At 39.6% G+C, this 21,600-nt stretch overlaps 2 protein-coding genes across 4 annotated transcripts in view; both read left to right on the top strand.

The window, feature by feature from the left end:
• Window positions 1-6,900, top strand: part of WBP4 (WW domain binding protein 4) — a 31,206-nt gene extending 24,306 nt beyond the window's left edge. For all 3 annotated transcript variants that reach the window (XM_077812139.1, XM_077812145.1, XM_077812153.1), the window contains 3 exons: window positions 2,929-3,095; window positions 4,177-4,388; window positions 6,530-6,900. In XM_077812139.1, coding sequence (XP_077668265.1) covers window positions 2,929-3,095; window positions 4,177-4,388; window positions 6,530-6,737 — 587 coding nt within the window. In that variant the 3' untranslated portion in view covers window positions 6,738-6,900. The remainder of the gene's footprint in view (window positions 1-2,928; window positions 3,096-4,176; window positions 4,389-6,529) is intronic.
• A 152-nt stretch (window positions 6,901-7,052) lies between these two features.
• LOC144262398 (uncharacterized) lies at window positions 7,053-21,359 on the top strand. Its single transcript, XM_077812160.1, has 6 exons — window positions 7,053-7,940; window positions 12,079-12,134; window positions 12,676-12,722; window positions 14,541-14,619; window positions 15,870-16,033; window positions 20,850-21,359. The coding sequence occupies exons 4-6, from the start codon at window positions 14,599-14,601 to the stop codon at window positions 21,082-21,084; spliced, it is 420 nt and encodes a 139-aa protein (XP_077668286.1). The 5' UTR covers window positions 7,053-7,940; window positions 12,079-12,134; window positions 12,676-12,722; window positions 14,541-14,598; the 3' UTR covers window positions 21,085-21,359.
• The last annotated feature ends 241 nt before the right edge of the window (window positions 21,360-21,600 follow it).

Below are 21,600 nucleotides of genomic sequence, written 5' to 3'. Positions count from 1 at the left end.
ACCATTTATTTAAATTTTGGGGGTTTTCTATACTTTCAAATATATGGTTAGGGCTGTGGGCTCTGGGCTTCAGCCCAGCTCAGGGCTTTAGCTCCCCTTGGGGCTCAGGGTTTCTACTCCCACAGGTCTCAGAGCTTCAGCCCTTCTCGGGGCATGGCGCAGGGCTTCGGCGCAGGGCTTCAGCCCAGTTCGGGGCTTGGAACTTCAGCTGTTCTCAGGGTTCGGGGCGCAGGGCTCCAGCCCCCTTGCTGCCGGGGAAGCTGCAGGCTAGAGCTGCTTCAGCCCCTCCACTGCCCATGGAGCTGCGGGCGGGGGCTTCAGCACCCCCGCCCTCCCCGCTGCTGATGCCTTCTGCCCCGCCAACAGGCATGTGATTAACACGTTAAAAAAATTAACTCGTGAATTTTGCTTTCAATTAATCACAGGCGTTAACTGTGATTAATTGACAGCGCTAGTTTGCACAGGTGCCAAATTTCCAAAGTGCCAGGGGGTGCTCAAGCCCCGGCTCTGCCCCAGACTCCGCCTAAACTCCATCCCTTCTCCCAAAGCCCGACCCCTGCCCCACCTTTTCTCGCCCCTGCTCCACCCCCGCCCAAGCGTGCCGTGTCCTCACTCTTCCTCCCAGAGCCTCCTGCCTGCATACCGCGAAACAGCTGTTCGTGGCAGGTGGGAGGCACTGGGGGAGGGGGAGACACTGATCCATGGGGCCTGCAGGCAGGAGGCAGTCTGCGGCGGGGGGGAGCTGATCAGGGGGCTGCCGGTGCGTGCTCAGAAGCCACCATTTTTTCTCTGTGAGTGCTCCAGCCCCGGAGCACCCACGGAGTCAGCGCCTATGCTAGTTTGAATCTTTAACAGAGAACTTTTTTCCTTGCATGTCAGAATTTTGAGTTAAATACGTGGAAATAAAGAGGTTTAAGCAATCTAACTTAAAAACCCTTCTTCACCTGCAAAAAAAATGGAGCTGCATCCTTCTTTTCATTCATTATGATGTATGAGGAAGATTTGAAAGGATGGCTTTGTTTCTTTTTTTGTTGTTGTTTTTCCTCCATATTAGAAATTCAGCACTAGTCTAGGCTTGAAAAAATTCTAGGATGGAGAACTAGTGAAATAATGCCAAAAGAATGAAAGTTAAGGAAAGTGATTTTAGTGATTTTAGTCAATTTCTTGTAAAAACTCTTTGCTTTTTATTTGTTTGTTGTTAACACCTATTTAACTGTAATAACTAATCAACATTTTGGAGAAATAAATTCTTTCCAAATGATTAAAGAACCTGCCCTTCACTTAAATCTTCAGAGCATAGAAAAGACAACATCTGAGACTACTGACGTTCTCCGGGAAAATCAGACTTGGCAGTCTTGATATTTCTAAGGAAGCAGAAAAATAACTCTTCCCAGGCCTTTATGTGGCATAAATATGCAAAAAGATGGGTTTTGGTTTGGGGTTTTTGTAGGTTTGTTTGCAGGTCATTTGTCAGTGTTCTCTTTTAAATTCCAGTTTGTATTTTATCATTTGTGTTTTGTTGCTTTTGACAGTTCTACATAGATGTGTAACCTTGAACAACTTCTTTGTAACTATTTTGCTTGGTCTTATTTTATACCTGTCGGATTTTGAGTTACCATTCACTGTGACCATCAGACAAATATTTGTGATTTTAATTTTCAGTGCAATTTAACTCTCTTGGAGTACATGTCCTCTTAGTTAACCCTGTGTTCTAAAGAAGGGACATTGTCAACAAAAGCTCTGTTTTGTTGTTAAGAGCTTTGAAGGCCACCAGATGTCATTACAACACATCTAAATAAGAAAGCTTTTGCTCTTTGAAGATAATAAATCTTAGAAGTGCATTTGTTAACTGTTTTTAATTAATATGTCTAAAATATGAAAATGTCAAAAGTATGATAGTTTTTATTAATTTGAGTGTTCCTTTCAAATAATTTTTTGAGAGTCAGTGTGCTTTCCAGTGTTATAAAACTGATTTGGCTAGTCAAATAGAATCTGTCTATGCAAACTCTTCAGCTAATTGCCAACTCTTCAAATGAATGCTGGAAATTACTTGGTTTTTAACTTAATAGTGGAACATTTTATTAAAAGCAGTGCATTTAAAGCAATTAAGTGATGACATTGGGATTTTCAATATGATGGATACATCCATCACACCACCTCAGTCAAGAAGTTTACTGGAACATCATTGTTTAATTGAAAATAAGGTCATGTCCCTCAGCTGTTTGAGGGACTTCCAATAAACCAGGTTTGGATATGTAAACACTGCTGTTTAATTAAAGAGCCTTAGTTCTACTGTATTCTATTGAGTCAGCTAGCACTGAGGAAACCGACAGACTTTCAGTCTGCAGATAGGGATGCTGGCTTTAAAATCTGTGGGGAGGGCTGGGACACCATATCTGACTATGTTACAGTAATGAATGCAAGAGATGGCGAATGCATGGTCAAAGGTATTTTTGTAGTGGGGAACAGTGTGTTATAGCTGTGTTCATTATGTTCACAGTTACATGCCAAAGAATCCTAACCCATTATTAGGGTTGTTATAGTTAAATTATCCAATCTGAAAGGAGAAATAATGTTATGAAAAGTAAATAATGTATAGTAGGTTGGACAGGTTTAATTGAAGTATTTCTACTTTAAGGAAAAGAACTAATGCATAGTAGAGGACAGGATACAGCAAGTCTTGTCATAAGTTGAGTGGAACTGTCATGAAACTTGTGTTTAAAAATAAAACATTGAAAAAGTAATTTTGAGAAGTCTAGAAAGAAAACACGAGAAAAAAAGAAAAGTGGAAGGGCATATGCTAAATTCTTTACTGCATTTTTCACATCGAGCACATGGTACTGCTTAAGGCTAATGCTGTCAAAGTGGAGCTCGTGTAAGGTCAGAATTAAAACATGAATAATGTGACTGTCCAAATATGTTGAACAGTATCAACGTGGAAGAAGCCTGATGGTTTTGTTTCACCTTCGTATGAGAGCAATAAAGATGACAATCATCCTGAAGAACATACCACAGCAGATTCAAAGAGATCTGAATCAGATGCTGAGATGGGTGGTAATAAAAGTGAGGTACAAAAGCCAAAAACACACTTAAAGGTACGTTTTTTTTTTTTTCCCATCAGATTTACTTTATGTACAATATTAATGTTCTGGAATAAAGTGATTTCATCTTTCTGGGTGTCTATATTTATTGTAGTTAGGTTAAACCTTATTGACGTCGGTAAGAATTAGCACTTCATAGTGCTTGAAAAGCAAAATAAATAACTGGTCATCTATTGGCACATCAGCAGCCCTGTTACACCATGGAAGGTAGACTCTTCAATGTAGATGACTTGGATGTAGCTAGAGGTGCTCATGGTTTCCAAGGAAGGGCATTGGCCTCCCAAGTAGATGATCCTCAGATTGATATTGACTTCAATATAGGGCTATAATTTTTGGCCCATATTCTTCAAAGGTATCTGCTTACAGTGGGACACCACAAGATCATGGCTGTTGTCTGAAAATTTGACACTTACAGGCTTTCCCATTAATTGTCTGTCAAGACCAACGGTAGGATAAAGGTAGTGTCAAAACTAGATGTTATGTCTTCATACTAAAGTTCACAATGAGGGCTGTAATTTTAGGTGTGGGTAGATAAAATTTTTCCAGTGCCTTTTATTTTGAGTCCAGAAACAGCAACTTGGGCTTCCCAAGATATTGTTTTCATTTAAAATGTGAAAATACCCAGATACAAATGCTTTAAGGTATTATTCCAATTTTCTTCCCCACTGTGTGCAAAACTAGTCAAAGTTCTACCAAATGTTATCCATAAGAAAGTATGCAAAGAACATTTAATTAAAAAAAGAATTAAAAGCATATATATATATATATATAATACACATTTACAAAACAAATTTCTATGTGGTACTCCACTCATTTTCAGCTGTGTGAGATGGGAACTTTTAACTATAGCTTGTTCTAATGATTGTTTTTCTTGTGTGTGTATTGAATGACTGTCTCTTTCTGAATGAAGTAAGACGCTTGTGGCAAAAAATATTAAAATTCTACTAAAATATTGTTTCTTTATTGCTTTTGGTTTTCCTTGGTTGAGAAGTATAAATAATAGATGTGAAAAAGAGCAATATTCTGTTGTTTCATTTCGGCATTTTTGCTGAAAGTGGGGTGTTTTCCTCCTTAGATGAAAAGAGACAGCGATGACGAAACGGAGGAAGAGAAACCCCCAAAAGTTAAAAAGATAAGCCCTTATGGAGAGTGGCAGGAAGTTAAACAAGAAACTGATGTTGCTCAGGATGAGGCCCCGTCAGTTCCACAAGCTACCTCCCACAATGTATCTAAAAAGACAAACCCTTATGGTAACTGGGAGGAAGTTACAGAAAAGGAAGACCCATAGTAAGTGTCCATTTACCATAAGTATTTATAAGATGTCTGTCACCTTGCTGTTCCAGAGGCCCTACCTATAGGGCCAAAACCTGAATTCCTCACTCAGGCAATATTAACACTCAAGTCAATGGGAGTTGAGCCTGAGTAAAGATTTAAGGATTTTACCCATGGTGAGTATTTAAAAAGTAATTTTCATTCTTTTTTAATGCTGAAGTTCATTATAATCACAGGGTAAATTTACCAAATTGCTGGTGATGGTGGTTTTCAATGGATTTAGCATTCAGATGCCATGGGCCAGATTTTTAAGTGTAGTTTTGTAGGTCGCATTCTGGGTGTGAATGCAAATTGGCATGCATACAATTTTTTCACCTTTAAAAATTTGGCTCTGTGTATATATTTCCTAAAATTGAGTAATATTTGATCAGAGAAGCAGATGATGCTTGTTGAACTCTCTCTCTCTCTCTCTGTAAATTATAGGTTAAATCGTGCTACACGGATTGCTACATAACTAGTAAAATCGGTTATTCTGCTTGCTTACACATTCATTAGCTAAAACATGACCATGTGGACTCATGTATTGGAGGACATGGTCGAGCCTTCCCATGTTGCTTCTCCACAGGCAGCTAGAAATGGAGCTTGAGCTTTTCAGATAGCTGTTGTTGTTTGAGTTTCCCATATGATCTTTTTATAAATGAATTAAAATAGTGCATTTTACTAGAGTAGAAATAGTCACTTATTATTAGTCCAAAAATATCTTTCAATATTAGTAGTAAACAGATTTACTAGTTGCTACAAATTGCTTGTGTCATCCTCAAACATATGGGAATTTGGTACTTAGAGCAAGGCAATTGGGAGTCAAGACTACTGGGTTCTTTTTAATCCTGTTATGACAGAGCCCATGGAATAAAGTGACTCTTCTGATTTTTTTTTTTTTTTTTTTTTTTTTTTTTTAGTGTAATGACATTTATTTATGCATGCATGCATTCTCCGTGACTTCTGCAGTGGCCTGGGGGCCAGCTGCTTAGGTGGTCCTGGGGACAGCCACACCTGCTGGTGCTGGAGCGGCTCCGTAGCCAGCTGCACCGGCACTGCTGGAGTGGCCCCCAGAGCCAGCAGCACTGACTGCTGCTTGGGCCGCCGAGGCAGCTGGCCCCAGGGACAACAGAAGCAGTGGCAGGTGGGAGGCCCTGGGGGCAGCCAAAGCAGCAGCTGCTCGGTGGCCCCCAGCAGTTAGTGCTGCTGGCCCCCAGTCCCCCATCGCCAGAGCAGCATCCCCCCATCTCCCTAGAGCAGCGGCCCACCCCTACCTACCAGAGAAGCACCCCCCTCCTCACCCGCTAGCTAAGATTTAGTCAGGGGTATATAGCACAAGTCATGGACAGGTCACGGGCCGTGGTTTTTTGTTTATTGCCCATGACCTGTCCATGACTCTTACTAAAAATACCTGGGACTAAATTGTAGCCTTATTTATTATGGATATAACATCTTTGAGGCTGTGCAGCTGGAAAGCTGTACCAAACTAATTACAGTTTATTTGTCTCCAAGGGCTTACAGTTTAGTGGGGAAAGCTGGAACTGTGTGGAACAATACAGAAACAGTGGCAGCTGATGATTGCAACTCAAACCTTTATATTTCTTAGTTGTTAGGTTTAAGGTCTTATCCTGAGGACTGCTGGTTACCTGCAGCTCTGGTTGACTTCAATGGTGGGTGTAGCTGCTTGTCCACTGTTCAAAGTCAAGCTCATGTGACCTGATCCTGTGTACATTGGCAAAACTCCCTAATCATGTACCAAAAGATTGTGCCCTTTGATGTTGAACCTGCAAACACTTAAGCACCTGCTTAACTTTACACATGAATAACAATGTTGACTGTTCTAGGAATTACATGAGCAAAATACTTACATGCTTGAGTGTTTGCAGGATTGGGGCTTTAGTTTGCTATTTGCCAGCTCACCCAGGGCAAATACAATATTTATTTTAATGCCAGATTATCATGGTCATGATGAGGATGGGCAAGTAAACTTGTGCCAAGATTATAAAATTTCCTAACAATTTTGTCAGGCCGCTATGAAAATAAAAGTGCTGTCTGCCATCTGTGGTGCCATTCTTGTTCTGTCATCTAGCCATTATTTTTTTTATCTGCTCTCCTAGTGAAAAAGTGGACTTAGAGCTTCCCAGTACAGAGAGTGACTATCTCCCTCTGCCAGTGCTCCAGGTTCCAGAGGATGCAAAAATGATATTTAAAGAAAAAACAGTCACCTCCCTTGGAGACCTGACAGAAGAGGTGCCGATCTTCAAAAAGAGAAAATTTGAAAATGGAAAATCAAGAAATTTACGACAAAGACCAACTGATCAGTAATAATTTAACAAAGCATTGTAGATGCTGTTTAAACTAGCGAGGGTCAAAAGTTACTATTTTAAACAAGCTTTTTTTGAGAAAATGTTGGTTAGAAATTAAGAATTTATGGTATTCAAAAATGTATTGACCATGGATTGTAATAAATTTTTTATTTTTATGTTAATGTGATTATATTTTGTTTTCTGAACGGATAATTGCACAATTTATGCAGTGGTGTAAATGCATTTATTTTTTATTTAACCCTGTTATCTGAATTCAATTTGCTCAGTGTGTGCTACTTAAAATACAATATAATATATAAGATTTTGATTCCTCTCCTAGATATATAGGAATACATTCATGCATAACTTGGAGAAATATGGTACAGAGCATGTGTGTGAACACAAGGAGTGGATAAGTGGCAGTCCACTAGTACCCATGTACTAGAAAGTAGAATTAAGACCCAATATGGTATAAGCAGAGTGGCCTTCCAGCAAATATGCTTTGATTTAATGGTTACAAAATTGAAGGTGATGCAAGTGCAACCCACCGCAAGCATAGTTTGAGATTTTCAAAAGAAAGGTAGGGGAGTGAGCCACACAGATGCCATTTATTTCAAAAGCGAGTTTAAAAACTTTTGAAAATCTCAGTCAAGTTTTCTAACTTGGATTCATGGAAAGCAATACTGTACATACATGATAAATATATTGCAAGTATACAGAGATTCAAACCTTGTTCTGATTAATCTGTTTTTCATGATACCATGGTAAGTCCCATCTCTGTGTCACACCTCTTTCTATGGTATCTTCCCCATTGTGTTTTTTACTATATATTTGTGTGTCCATGATTTTTTCTCCAGTTACTTGGAGGAACATTTATTTTCTTTCTTCTCTCCATGTTTTCTTTGTGTTTCCTTGCAAGTCAGGAATGGTCACACACTAGTTTCATGAACAAGTCCTTCAAAGTTGGAGTCATGCTCCAATGCACGACACTATTTTAGTGGCTGTTGCTTGTGTGAATTTTCAGATGAGTGCACTGCCTAGCTACACAGTGCCAGATTACTGATCATAGAATCCGGAAGGGACCAAGTATATAGTGATCCCAACATGTGGACGTATGTTGGGAGAGGAAAACAGAAGGATGATGGACATAATTGATTGCAGGACTGTCACAGAAAGCTGCAGCTTGGAGTCCATGACGTAAATGATTAAACACTTTCTTAAGGTTAGTGTTCTAAAATTCACAAATGGAGTTGATTTCTATTTTTTCAGATGATAGCGTGGTCTGTGTTTAGCATCTTCAAAGGTCCACAGACTGCAAAAGAAGATGGCTATACATCGTGCTTCCCAGATTGTTGGCTGTGATCCACTGGGTGCTCATGGACTTTCTAATGAAGAGTTACTGTGGGTTCATAATGTGTAGTGATGCCACTTTTAAAATCATGAGTACCTCATTAGAGAGAGTCTCAGACAATTATAGAGCAAGCGTACAAGCTATGAAGTATTTCTGGGCCCAGATACAATGTGATGTACCTTATAAGTGCTTGCCCCCTGCATTTCTTTACTCTGGCAAAACACCCATTGATTCAATGGGCATTTTACTTGAGGAATGGCAATGTCTTTGTGGCCCTGCAGTTCAGCCTACAGGGGGTATGAATTGCAGCATGCAGTAGCGTGTTGTGCTGTCACTTCCCTGTGTGAATTCTGCTGGCATGAATTAGGAGATACCCAGCTCATGTTAACTTAGCCTCTTTCAAACAAGGCTATATTAATGCAAACTTAGGTAACTTTTAGTTCATGTCAGCGGCATCCATATGGCATTACAGCACAGCATGCTAGTGCATGCTACAGTTCATACCCTCATAGTCTGTACGGCAGGAATGTGTAGACAAACCCAAAGAGTGCAGGATTGGGGACCTTGACTGTAAATTACAATAGGGAGTGTGATTTTTTTTTTTTTTTGAGCTCTGTGATATTTTCTGTGGATGCAGAGAGGAATTAAATGATTACAGATTCAGCCCCTTGTGTGCTGCTTGTGTTTGTTTATTGTGGTACCTGCCACACTGTGAGAAATTTCAAGGAGCTCAGAGACCAGCCCACATAGGAGCAACTTTTCAGGATGCTCTGAATGGTCTTGTGGTCATAGGTCAAGTAATGGTTACATTTATTCATCGCTCACATGACCAATAAGGAAAAGTACTATGCAGGTAGTGGCCTAGAACACCTGAATTGGTGTGATTATGTAGAAAATGTCTAACTATAGCTGTATGTTGTTTAAACAAAAAAATCTTAAAATGAGAAGTTAAAATGGTTAGAACTTTTGTTCCTTGCTCCTGAAAAAAGGCAACCAAAAATCAAAGACATTTCAATATGCTGAGTTTAATAGATAAATCTTTTAAAAAATCCAAACACTTGGTTTTTTTAGTGTGAAAAAGGATCAGAGGTTTTCTTTATTCACCACTGACAGTCTCTTTTCTCCCTGGTGGTTCTTCTGATTTTGTATGTAATGGCTACTAAAGAAGACAAGTTGAAAAGCCTCTACTCCATAACTTATTAAAAATTCACAAATTGTTCCATCAGAAGTAAAATTTACAAACTAAGCCAACATGAGGTGAGAGTCACGGTAAAGTTGGATTAGGATCAATATGGACACTTTCATTAGGCACATTTGTATGATAGTAAGTGTGGTTTCTAAAACTTACTTTCTACTTCATCTGAAATGCATCATTTAAGTTCCTTCCCAAAAAGCACATTCATAATTATTGTCGGTATTGTGTCTTTTTAAAGTGTAATCTGGGCTCTAAGAACATCAGAATGGCCATACTGGGTCAGACCAAAGGTCCATATAACCCAGTATCCTGTCTTCCGACAGTGACCAATGCCAGGTGCCCCAAAGGAAATTAACAGAACAGGAAATCAGAAAGTGATCCATCCCCTGTCGCCCATTCCCAGCTTCTGGCGAAGCATGAGAAGCTTCATATTTAAATAGGCATTGTTGCCTTTGGACCATGCTTCAGCATTTTGGCAGCTATTTCCTGTTGCATACCTAAACTAAATATTTTCTGATCACATACAGAAGTTTTACCTCATCTAAGAATTAGCTAGGGATACTGATACTCCAGGGCATATTTACTACATATGCGCTGATCACCTCTCTTCCCAAACTCTCATGCCTTTGGCACTCCGCACCCGAGGGGATTTTATGGTAACTAGTTATGCTCTGTATGTTCTAATCCTTTTTTAAATTGCACTTCTTTAGCAAGTCCTATTAATGTTAATTTGTCAAAGAAATGTTTTATGTTTAAAAAGAAACCTGCGGTGTTTTCTGATCAGTCAGTTTTCTCCTCTCCCGGTACATTTTGTATCTGAATTGTATTGTTTATCTGCCTAGATTGTAAGCTCCTTGGGGCAGGAACCATATCTTCCTTGGTTTGTACAGAGTCATGCACTCTATTAGCACTATTGTGCATTAATGATTATTGTAGAAAGAGAAAGGTGCTGTGATCCAATATCCACAGCACTGGAATGGGACTCAGGAGATCTGATTTCAGACCCAGGTTTTGCTACTGTCTGGCTCTGTGACCTTAAGAAAGACCATTCACTACTGTATTTTTATTTCCCTTTCCACCTTTTGTCTGCTTAGTCTAGTTAGACAATAAGCTTTTCGGAGTAGGACTGTCTCTTACTATATATTTATACAGTGCCTAGCACAATAGGGCCTGATCTTGGTTGGGGTCTTTAGATGTTAACATAACACTATTTATTTGTCGTTTGGCTTGATGTGGAAACCTGTCTGCCAGGAACTGCACTGAGACCACCGACTTTTCACTTTGCGACTACCTGACAGGAGTTTGAGTCTACACCCTGAGGTCTGAACACCTCAATTTGTTTGAAATCCACACTTTTCCATTTTGAGCAGTAGTTGTGTTCACTGTTTGTATTTGACACATTATGGCCCTGCAAACTCAAATCCAATTATACTGTTCAGATTTAGGGGTTTGGTCAAATCTACCTCTGGTCGCAACCTGAGTTAGATTCAAACTGATTTAAAATTTTTTTAAATTTTAATTAATTTTAATTTTTTAAATTCTCACTAACCCCATGAGTCTTCAAGTCTCCGTTTTATTCTGTAAAAGTAATTTTGAGGGACCACATTTTAATATTATTCGGCTTCTAAGAAAGGGAGAATCTCCTTTATTTCCTCTTTCAACTAAGCACCTGCCCTTTGCTACCATTATTCAAATAATCGGTGTCACCCTTGACCTAGAACTGTCTTCTCCAGTGTCTCCTATTTGTGCAAATATATGCACCACCAAATATGCCACAATACCAATGTACATCTTTACCCTAACCCTTACTACTGGAAAATACCCACTGATGCCTTCATTTCCTCTCAGCTTGACTGTTATAGTTCCCAGCTCTTCAGACTCCAGCAGATGCAGTATGCTCCTGCCAGGCCTGCCTCATGAATACAAGAAGCACAACCAAATTACATGTATTTACAAACAACTTTCTAGTCATTTCAGGATTGATTTCAAGGTACTCTTTGATCCAATTCACAATTTCCCTCCTTGAGACAAATTTAACTCAGTTAGTTACGCTGGTATAAATCCAGAATAACTTAATTGCAGTTAATCTTTGAAGTTCACTAAAATCAAAGGAGTTACTATGGATTTACCCCACAATGTGACTCCTTACGTTTAAAACCTAACATGGACTTGGTCTGTCTTAGCACATCTGCTCCCATACCCATTTCTTCCATTAGACTCACTGCCCCTGTGTCCTTTCACACAGTCTCATTACAGTTGGTAAAGAGCCTTCACCTTTATAGCTCCTGCCATCTGCCTTCCTGTGTTTCTATCTCAAACTCTTTGTCTGCTCCCTTGTATCTACCTCATAATTCCTCTTTCCCTCTACCTGCTCTTTAATGTTTGAATTGTATTATTTCTTTCTGTGATTATATAACCTAGCTGTGTAAAACATTTTGGGATATAGTTTGTATGAAAGTTGCTGTACAAAATAAAGTAATATTGTATTGTAAATAAAGTAGTAACCTCAACAAATTGGAGTTGACACATGTAGTTGCCAATCACAATTTCCAGAAAATGGTATGAAACTTGTATCAAATCAAACTGGTATCAAATTTGTACTTGTCAGTGTAGAAATAGTCTCTATAATGTTTTTTGTATGTGCCAAAATTATACATGCCAGCTTTACAGTTTATTTGCAGTCAAGTGTTTAAATGGATACACAGTGGGGAACAATAGAACTCTTAGAAATTACGTGTTTGTTTTTTTTAAAATTCATTATTTGCCAGGCCAACTGACCATTCTCATTTTATAACTCCTCCATTCCAAGTACAGAAATTGCCAGCTGCTGAAGTGGAGAAGACCTGAAAATGCTGAATAAAGATTAAGAGGTAAGCAATTGCTGATACTCTTATTCATATTGTTAAAGATTTTTAAGGCAGCATAAGAGATTTAGACACACATCTTCCATTAAATCTGAGGATAATGGTAAATATAAACTAAAAGAAGTGTGTTACTACAGAACTGTTTATATGAAATTCTGTTCTATCTAAGTTCTCATACCATGTTCATCACCATAGTATCTGAGCGTTTTCCAGTAGTGCGTTCAGCAATTAATAGAAATTGCTTTACCCAGTGCAACAGTCACAAGTAACAAATGACCTTGGGTTAAAATTGTTAATTTTTAAATTTTTAACAGAATGCAGTTGGGGTTTGTTGTAGTTACTACTTAGCAACATCCAAAGTATATATCGGAAAGGCTGTTTTTCATTTAACAGATTATCATAAAGTGGTCTTCACAGTTATTGATCTGGGTGAGAAACAACTTAGAAACATTAAGGTTAAGATTTTTAAAAAGGTGGGTAATACAAGCAAAAGTTTCTTTGAACAAGAAAATCCTGTTGTAAACTTGTTTGGGAATTTCTTTTCCAGAAAGCAGAGCCACTGTTCAGCTGCATAAGGAGGACAGAAAAAATAAGGTAATGGCCAAGCAAACAGTTTTGCTGGTTATGAAATTTGGTTTATCATGATTGGGGAGGGGGGAGGCTATTTCTGGGAATTAACTGTATTTATTTCTACTTCAGGAAACATTCATAATCCTAAAAATACTAAAGACACTGATTAACAGAGACTTAAGTCAAAGAAACAAGCTTCATTTTTGTAATATGGTTAATAAGAATAACTTGTTGGTTTTCCAAGTGACTGAATTCATTCGTAGCTGCAGGATCACTGAGAACTTTGCTGATATATTTTACAAGTGACTAAATGAAGGCTGAATTTTTATTAAGAGTGATATTTTTATACTGGTCTAGAAAAAAAATCTGTATTTCCAGTGTCTTGCCCATCACTCTGTTATGCTTACTGGTTTTTCTAGTATTTCTTCCTAAACTTATGTTTAACCCATGCACATCAGAAATGTATATATAATTTAGCAATGCTGTGAAAGTACTGTCATACTTAGACACATGAGAAGTCATAGACTTCAGCACATCTTACAGCGATTCCTGCTGATTCATTTAGGAATATGTTGCTAGGCTACAAAAGGAATATTGTCCTGTTCTAGAAGTCAGGGGAAGAAGGAAATAGGATCAGAATGATTAAAATTCATGTTTCATTAAAATATGGACATGGGAATACCCGACACAGCAGCCAGAGGCTCTGGACAACGTATCCTCATGAAAGATTCCCTTTATGAATTCTCAGCCTACTGAAAGAAGTGTTCTGCCTCTGCCTGCTGGGGTGTAAACCACAGAGAAAAGCTGTGTACGAGGAGCTACATTTTCAAAACTATGCTCCCGATATGCACACGGTAATAAACTGGCAGCATTTGCCTAAAACATCCTCAACCTGTTAGCATGTGTTGACCCTGCTGAGAAAGCTGAGTCATTGAGGCGTATGCCTCATTATTCCAACATAGATACAAAGGAAACGGGAGTGACTCTGTGGAACAGAGGTTCCAGGGAGTGGGCTGAGGGGAGACAGCTTAAGCAGGATTTTCTGTGATCTTATTGTTAATTGATTTCTGTCAGTAAAGCCAAACCCCAGGAAAGGTCAGTTTGGACTCCATATAGCGCGCAGAGCAGTGTGGGAAAGTGCCTGTTCGCACACAACCAAAAATAGGGAATATGCATAAAAACGAATGTATAGTCGTATTACATGTTCACGTTGATTTTGTACTGGGCTCTAATTTGCACATGCATAAGTATGTGGACAGCAGCGTTTGTTTTGGTTTTAATTTTCATGTATCATCTCAAGCATTTAGTATCAATGAAATGTTGGGGGACCTGGCTCAGAAAATCACAGTGTTCCATTAGAGCTGTAAAGAGGTGGTGGAACAGCAAGGTCAGGAAACGTGGGCACAAGAAAAGGACTCTGCCGTCTCTTATTTCCTGCCTAGATCTGATGGGGTGAACAGCTGATCAGCTTTCACCTGAGCCATCAGATGGGCTTAGGTTTTGACACCACGGCCTCCTCCACAATGCATTCCCCTTGATTTTCCCCATCACAGTTCAGGACAGACCTGGATTTCAACAGCAATAAAGAGAGCCCAGAAGAATTGACACCCCTCTGTGACAGGACCTGTGGAGTATTATCTACTGCTCATTTGCATCTCCTGGCTTTTCCAGGGCAGTTAGAGGAGCTGATGCTGTTTAAACAGTAAATGCCATAGGCATGTAAGAACTATTAGTATTGATACTTTTGGAAAGTAATTTGTGAAATATAATTTCTGTGAAAAATACTATTGCATTATATCTAGTTGAAAATACTTATCTTTCTTATTGCCATCCCAATGATAGCTGCTACCTAGAAAGTAAAGAAGTTTTGCCAGATGTTCAAGTGGAATCTACATTAAAAATGCCAAATAAAGCCCAAGAGGTAAACAAAATGTACACTTAATCTTCAGATAAAGGGGTGGTTTTATTTGTTTGTTTTTGTCGCATGGCATATTCTCCGGAAGTGTTTCAAAGAAGCCAAAATTATGCCTCCAGCTCCAGTGTAGACATATCCAAAGCTGCATTATAAATGCATTTTACTGCATGATTCCACCTTTTATCAAATATGTACCACCACCAAATATGTAGTATTTGTGCACATCTATTTGCCGATATATTATGTGTATATAAATCGCTCCAGGCTTTTTATTACTGTTATTTGTGTGGTTACACATAGGAACACTAGTCACGGACCAGGACCCCACTGTGCTAGGCACCGTACACATAACAAAAAGATGATCCATTCTTTACTTCAATACGTATATGTCATAGGATCATAGAAATGTAATGCAGGAAAGGATATCGAGACCATCTAGTCCATCGCATTGTTCTTGAAAACCTCCAATGATGGAGATTCCACAGCCCCTTTTGGAGGCCTATTCCAGTACTTAACTACCCTGACAGTTGGAAAGTTTTTTCTAATGTTTAACCTAAATCTCCCTTGCTGCAAATTTGATTATTTCTTGCCCGTTTTCAGTGGACATGAAAAACAATTGATCCTTCCTCTTTATAATAGCCTTTAATATATTTGAAGACTGTTCATAGAATCATAGAATATCAGGGTTGGAAGGGACCCCTGAAGGTCATCTAGTCCAACCCCCTGCTCGAAGCAGGACCAATTCCCAGTTAAATCATCCCAGCCAGGGCTTTGTCAAGCCTGACCTTAAAAACTTCCAAGGAAGGAGATTCCACCTTCCACCTTGTTATTAGGTCCCCCCTCAGTCTTCTTTTCTCAAGACTAAACCTGCCCAGTTTCATTAACCTTCCCTCATAGATCAGGTTTTCTAAACCTTTTATAGTTTTTGTTCCTCTCCTCCAGACTGTCTCCAGAATGTCCACATCTTTTTTAAAGTGTGGCACTCAGAATTGGACACAATACTCCAGCTGAGGCCTCACCACTGCCAAGTAGAGTGGGACAGTTACCTCACATGTCTTCCACATGACTCTCCTGTTAATATACGCTAGAATGATATTAGCTTTTTTCACAACTGCATCACATTGTTGACTCGTATTCAATTTGTGATCCATTATACCCCCCAAATCATTTTCAGCAGTACTACCCACTAGCTAGTTTTCCTCAATTTTTAGTTTTGCGTTCATACATTAAACAATGTGAATTTGTTTGACTACTAGGATGCTGTGATTAACCTGAAATCAGTACAAGAACTGGGTAAGCAGCTGGGTTTTGAGTGGACAATTGTTGCTAATGAGCTGGGATTCAGCAGAGCAGAAATAACCCAGTTTCACTCAGCTAGCACAGAGAAGAAGACTCAAGCACAGAAAATGCTGGAATGCTGGTAAGTAGCTCAAGCTGAGAGAGGAGTGCAAAGTCCTTCATCCTTTCAAATAAATAGTTGTATTAATCATTTTATACTTTCATCCACATCCTACAGTTAAGATAGCCCTGACCTATGGGGCTACTTTTAGCTTATTCCTATTTTTTTTATCTCATTCAAAAGAAATGTTTATATGATACTTGTCACAACCTGACCCACTATTCTTCTGTATGGTCAGCAGTCTGTTGCAAGTAAACCCACTTGTTGGGTCCCATGTGCTTCCAAGCTAACTCTGTCTGGGTAGAGTCTCGTCACTGTTTCTAGTTCTGGGACTAAAGAGCACACACTCAGGTTCAGATCTCATCTGGCACCCTTCTTCAGCATGTGGCAGACTGACGCCCAGCTGCCCTAAATCCTGAAACCAGCGTCAGATCTCTCAGTCCCCTACCCACACATGCTCCCCCAGAATCCCACCTATGCTGTGGTCACTCTGAGCTTCTATTTTAATCCATTTGCTGGGACAGATTGGCAAGAACGCTAGAAACACAGACTTAGCAAAGGAATTTCTTAATCAGAGTCACTTTACACTTAACCTACTCAAGACTTACAGATTTTTGAAAACAAGATAACTGCCGAAACACACCCTCCCCCGGTTTGATCTTACAGCATCTGTGAGTCCCAGGTTTGTCAGCAGTGTTTGAGGCTGGGTAGAGTTCCTCCTGCATTCTTTCTCCTTCACGTCCTTCTTACATGTGGCAATGGTCAGTCCTCCAGCACAGAGCGAACATTGCTCTTAAGTAAGTCGCTCCTGTGCCATATGTTCCACTGGGAAGATCCAGCTCCCTCCCCCAGTCATGCTTGCCCCGCCTGTGTAGAAAAAACTTGAACCCTGGGTAGGACCAGTAGTTGATATAATAAAATTCAGTCACCTTAGACAGCAGCCTTGATAGCTTCTCAGTGATAGTTCTTCAATGAGGCATCCATTACCTTTTCCAGGTAGGGCAGCTGTATGGTATGCAGTAAATAGGCTGCCCACCAATAAGTATAGATATGTTCAATACATAATACAAAGTGGAGTTCATACTTTGATACAGACACAATGTCAAAATATTCATTAAAGTTTGTTAGAATTGTAGCAGCAAAACTTCGGCATGTCCAAGAGGAGATAGAAATGTTCTCAGCTTACAGATGAGACAGTTGAGTTGTGTGCAGCATGAACAAATTCCTCTCTTTAAAGTTATTTATTATTCATTTCTCCACCTTTATTATTGTTTCTGTAGCAATCTAAATGTGCTTATTGCTGAATAGACGGTAAACTGTGCCAGACAAATAACAGGGTGCCTGCCCAAAAGAGGTTAAAGCATAACCATGTACAAATACAATATCGCTAGCTTTGTATTCTTACACACCCATGGATGAATCAGATATTAAGCAAACTGTTGAGATGACCTCTAATCCCTGTCCAATCAACTAGCCAAACAAAGCAATTTGGTGGATATTTTCAATATATTAGATTTTTGCAGTCACTGAAATAATCCTTATTGCTAAGGCCACCTTCCTGGATCCCTCTGTAATATTGAGTGCTATGACCCCTTTTGTATTGTATGTTAATTCAAACAATCTCAAATGAGGCAGTTTGTGTCTGGCCCTTGCTTGAGGCTGCAAGTGTCTCCTGTTGCACCAACAATTCCTTCCCCCAGGCAGTCTCTGAAATCTTGGGTACAAGAACTGCTCCCTGCTACTGCCCATAACTAGACACAACCCCACCTGCTCCAAAACAGGTAAGAAAAGATGGTGACAAGACAGGTCTATAGTCCCCATCTGCACAACAGCCAACAGAGCTTCTAGCTGGGGAAGAGAACACACAGCTGACTATAAACCCAACATAGGTCTCTGTCTCAGTGGCACTTAATCTGGTCTAGTATGTTCACCATAGCAGTGCATCATCGTACTAACTTTCAGATACCTAGGAGAGAAGAGTGGCGGAAAGAGAAAGAGGCAGAAAGGAAAAGAGAGGGATAGGAAATAAAAAGTGAACAAATAGAAGTTTTGGATGGATATTTAGAATTTGATTAGCTTTGTTATGGTGCATTTCACTGGGACTGAAATACAACAGCAGACTGAATAACCCAAAGACCAGAACCAGAGACTTCAGAAATAGGTATTTTGCTTTTAGATTCACAAGAGAGAGTGAAGATCTGTGAATCAACAGGAGTGAAAGTGGGAAGATAATTATAGGACTATTAGCCTGATATCAGCCCCGGGCAAGATAGTGGTGCGACTGATATGGGACTCAATTAATAAAGAATTAGAGGAGGGTAATGTAATTAATGCAATATGGGTTTATGGAAAATAGATCCTGTCAAAAACTTGATACTTTTTTTTGGTGAGATTACAAGTTTGGTTGATAAAGTTAATAGTATTGATGAAATATACTCAGACTTCGGTAATGTGGTTGACTTAGTAACACATGGCATTTTGATTAAAAAACTAGAATGATATAAAATTACCATGGCACACATTAAATGGATTAAAAACTAATAAGTCTCAAAATGTAACTCTAAACAAGGAATCATCATCAAGGAATCATCATCATCAAAAAGGTTCTGTTTTCAGTGTGGTCCTGCAGGGTTTGGTTCTTGGCCCTATGCTATTAATGTTTTTGTCCATGACCTGGAAGAAAACATAATATCATAACTGATAAAGTTTGCAGATGGCACAAAAATTGGGGGAGTGGTAAATAATGAAGAGGACAAGTCACTGTTTTAAAGTGATCTGAATCACTTGGTAAGTGGGGAGCAAACAATATGCATTTTAATATGGCTAAATGTAAATGAATACATCTAGGAACAAAGAATGTAGGCCATACATACAGAATGGGGGACTCTGTCCTGGGGAACAGTGACTCTGAAAAAAAATTTGGGGGTCATGGAGGATAATGAGCTGAACATGAGCTCTAAATGTCATACGGTGGCCGAAAAAGCTACTGCGATCATGTGATGCATAAATGGGAATCTCCAGTAAGAGTAGATAGGTTATTTTATCTCTGTATCTGTTAATGGTGCGAGTGGTGCTGGAATACTGTCCCCAGTTCATGCCACAATTCAAGATAGGTGTTGATAAATTGAAGAGGGTTCGGAGAAGAGCCACAAGAATGAGTAAAGGATTAGAAAACATGCCTTATGATAGAATCCAAGAGTATGTCTACTCTGGAATAAAACACCCATGGCTGGCCCGTGTCAGCTGTTTGGGCTTGGGCTGGAGCCCAAGCTCTGGGACCCTGCAGAGCCCAAGATCCAGCCCACCCAAACTTCTGTGCTGCAGTTTTACAGCTCCACAGCCCAAACCTTGAGAGCCTTTGTCAACTGACCTGGGCTAGCCATGGGTGTTTTATTGCAGTGTAAACATACCCAAAGAGCTCAATCTATTTAGCTTAACAAAGAGACGGTTAAGGAGTGACTTGATTGCAGTCCAGAAGTATCTATATGAGAAACAAATATTTAATAATGGCCTCTTCAACAGAGTGAGTTATAACACAGTCCAATGGCTGGAAGTTGAGGCTAGACAAATTCAGACTGGAAATCAGGCATAAATTTTGACAGTGAGGGTAACTGACCATTGGAACAATTTACCAGAGGTCATGGTGGATTCTCTATCACTAACAATTTTCAAATCAAGGTTGGATGTTTTTCTAAAAAGAAGCTCTAAAAATTTTGGGGGGAGAGAGTTCTGTGGCCTGTGTTATACAGAAGGTCATGATCACAATGGTCCCTTCTGGACTTGGAATCTCTGAAAAAGTATTGCCTAATAATGATTACCATTGTTATACCAAAGTACCAGGTCGGGATTATACACAGTCATGAGTATTGAAGAAAGTGAGAGGTAAAGCAGGTATTTGATTTGTTCGTTACAATTTTTATTTTACAGGCAAACTTCAAATTATAAGGCAATAAGGATTACTGTACAGTATAGCACTTTGGTTTAATCTGTACCTGCTTTGTTCTACAGGGATACAATAAGCAACGGTATTCTCTCTGGGGAGTATTTCCTCCCATTATAAAAGGCACTTTTCTTTCCCTTTTAACACTGTGGTTTGTCATTAATACCACTCCCATAAGTAGGTTTAGAATAACATCCATCTGCGGACTATGTCTTGGTAGTGATGATTTTTGCAAGTGCTGAGCATCCAGCAGCTTCTATTAAAGTCAAAGGGAGTTGCTGGTTGCTCAGCACTATGGACAATCACGCCCTGTTTTAAGTACTTAAATGTGGACCAAAGACCTTAAATTTAGGGTACCCAGTTTTGCAAATGTTGGCCATGGGAAATTAGGACCAGTAATTCACAACGGGTATAGCTCCACCAGTGTTGATTTTCTTACTGGAAGTGCAGACCCAGGAGCTTAGACTACTTTCTGCTACAGTGTCCCTGCTCTTATCTCCATTGCAATCCTAGGATGGCAGTAGATGTTAGAAGGAAAATAAGGCCTCAGACAGTATCTTTTCTGTTGGGGGGCGGTAAATAAATACATTTTTATAAAATATGGCATAGCAGTTAGAAAAGGAGGATTTGTGGCACCTTAGAGACTAACAAATTTATTTGAGCATAAGCTTTCGTGAGCTACAGCTCACTTCATCGGATGTTCATGCTTATGCTCAAATAAATTTGTTAGTCTCTAAGGTGCCACAAGTCCTCCTTTTCTTTTTGCAAATACGGACGAACACGGCTGCTACTCTGAAACCTGGCATAGCAGTTGGTGCACTTCAAGTACAAATGGGGATGACGTATATCTTATATTGACTGATCACGATGCTGTAATGTTTGATGTGACAAATGCAGGTATGAACGATCATGGAATAAACTTAACAAGACAAAGATCCTTCAGGATGCCCTGGAGCAGGCTGGAAGAAAGGACCTGGCTGATAAACTTCAGTGCCTGCACTGGGGACATCAGAAGTTAAGCAGCAGAGTGGAACTCCCTTCTGCTTTCCCTTTTCTCATCACCGTGCACAAAACGATCAACAACAAGGAAGGGCTTAAGAAAATTAACCAACTTAGTCGCAAGTATCCCTAAGGTGCTGCAGTTGAAACACTGCGGAGTAAATCTCTCTTGCACGTACACACTAGAAGTGAGGCTTCGGGTTATTGTTTTTTAGCACTCTGATAGAGCTTTTTATCTTTGAGTACTTTATAAGGTTTAACTAATTAATTCTGGAACTGAAATGTAATATGATGAAATACCCACCTTCTAAGAAAACCTTGTATGTTGCTGAAGCTGTGTAATTAATTGGTGAAGTAATTTGTGTTATTTTTTTTAAAACCTCTTATTCCCACCTGAGCTGACACACACATACTAGAGCTGGTCAAATTATTTGTGAATTTTCCTTTATTCTCTTTGAATACTGTTTGCAGATAGGTTATGAATTGTGTAGAAAGCCACATTGCCAAAATTCCGAGGAAGAGGGCCCACCTGATCGTCAGAGACAAGGTCTGCCACACTGGTAGCCTTGGCCTTCCATGGCTTCCTAGCAATCTTCCAGGTTTTGGGTATTTGGGGGCAGGGGGGCGCAGAGTGAGTGCCCTGCCCCAC

This window comes from Eretmochelys imbricata, chromosome 1 (genome assembly GCF_965152235.1).
Source record: "Eretmochelys imbricata isolate rEreImb1 chromosome 1, rEreImb1.hap1, whole genome shotgun sequence".
NCBI classification, from domain to species: Eukaryota; Metazoa; Chordata; order Testudines; family Cheloniidae; genus Eretmochelys; species Eretmochelys imbricata.
The sequence above is the reverse complement of the archived record's forward strand: the minus strand, read 5'-3'. Positions and strand labels throughout refer to the sequence as shown.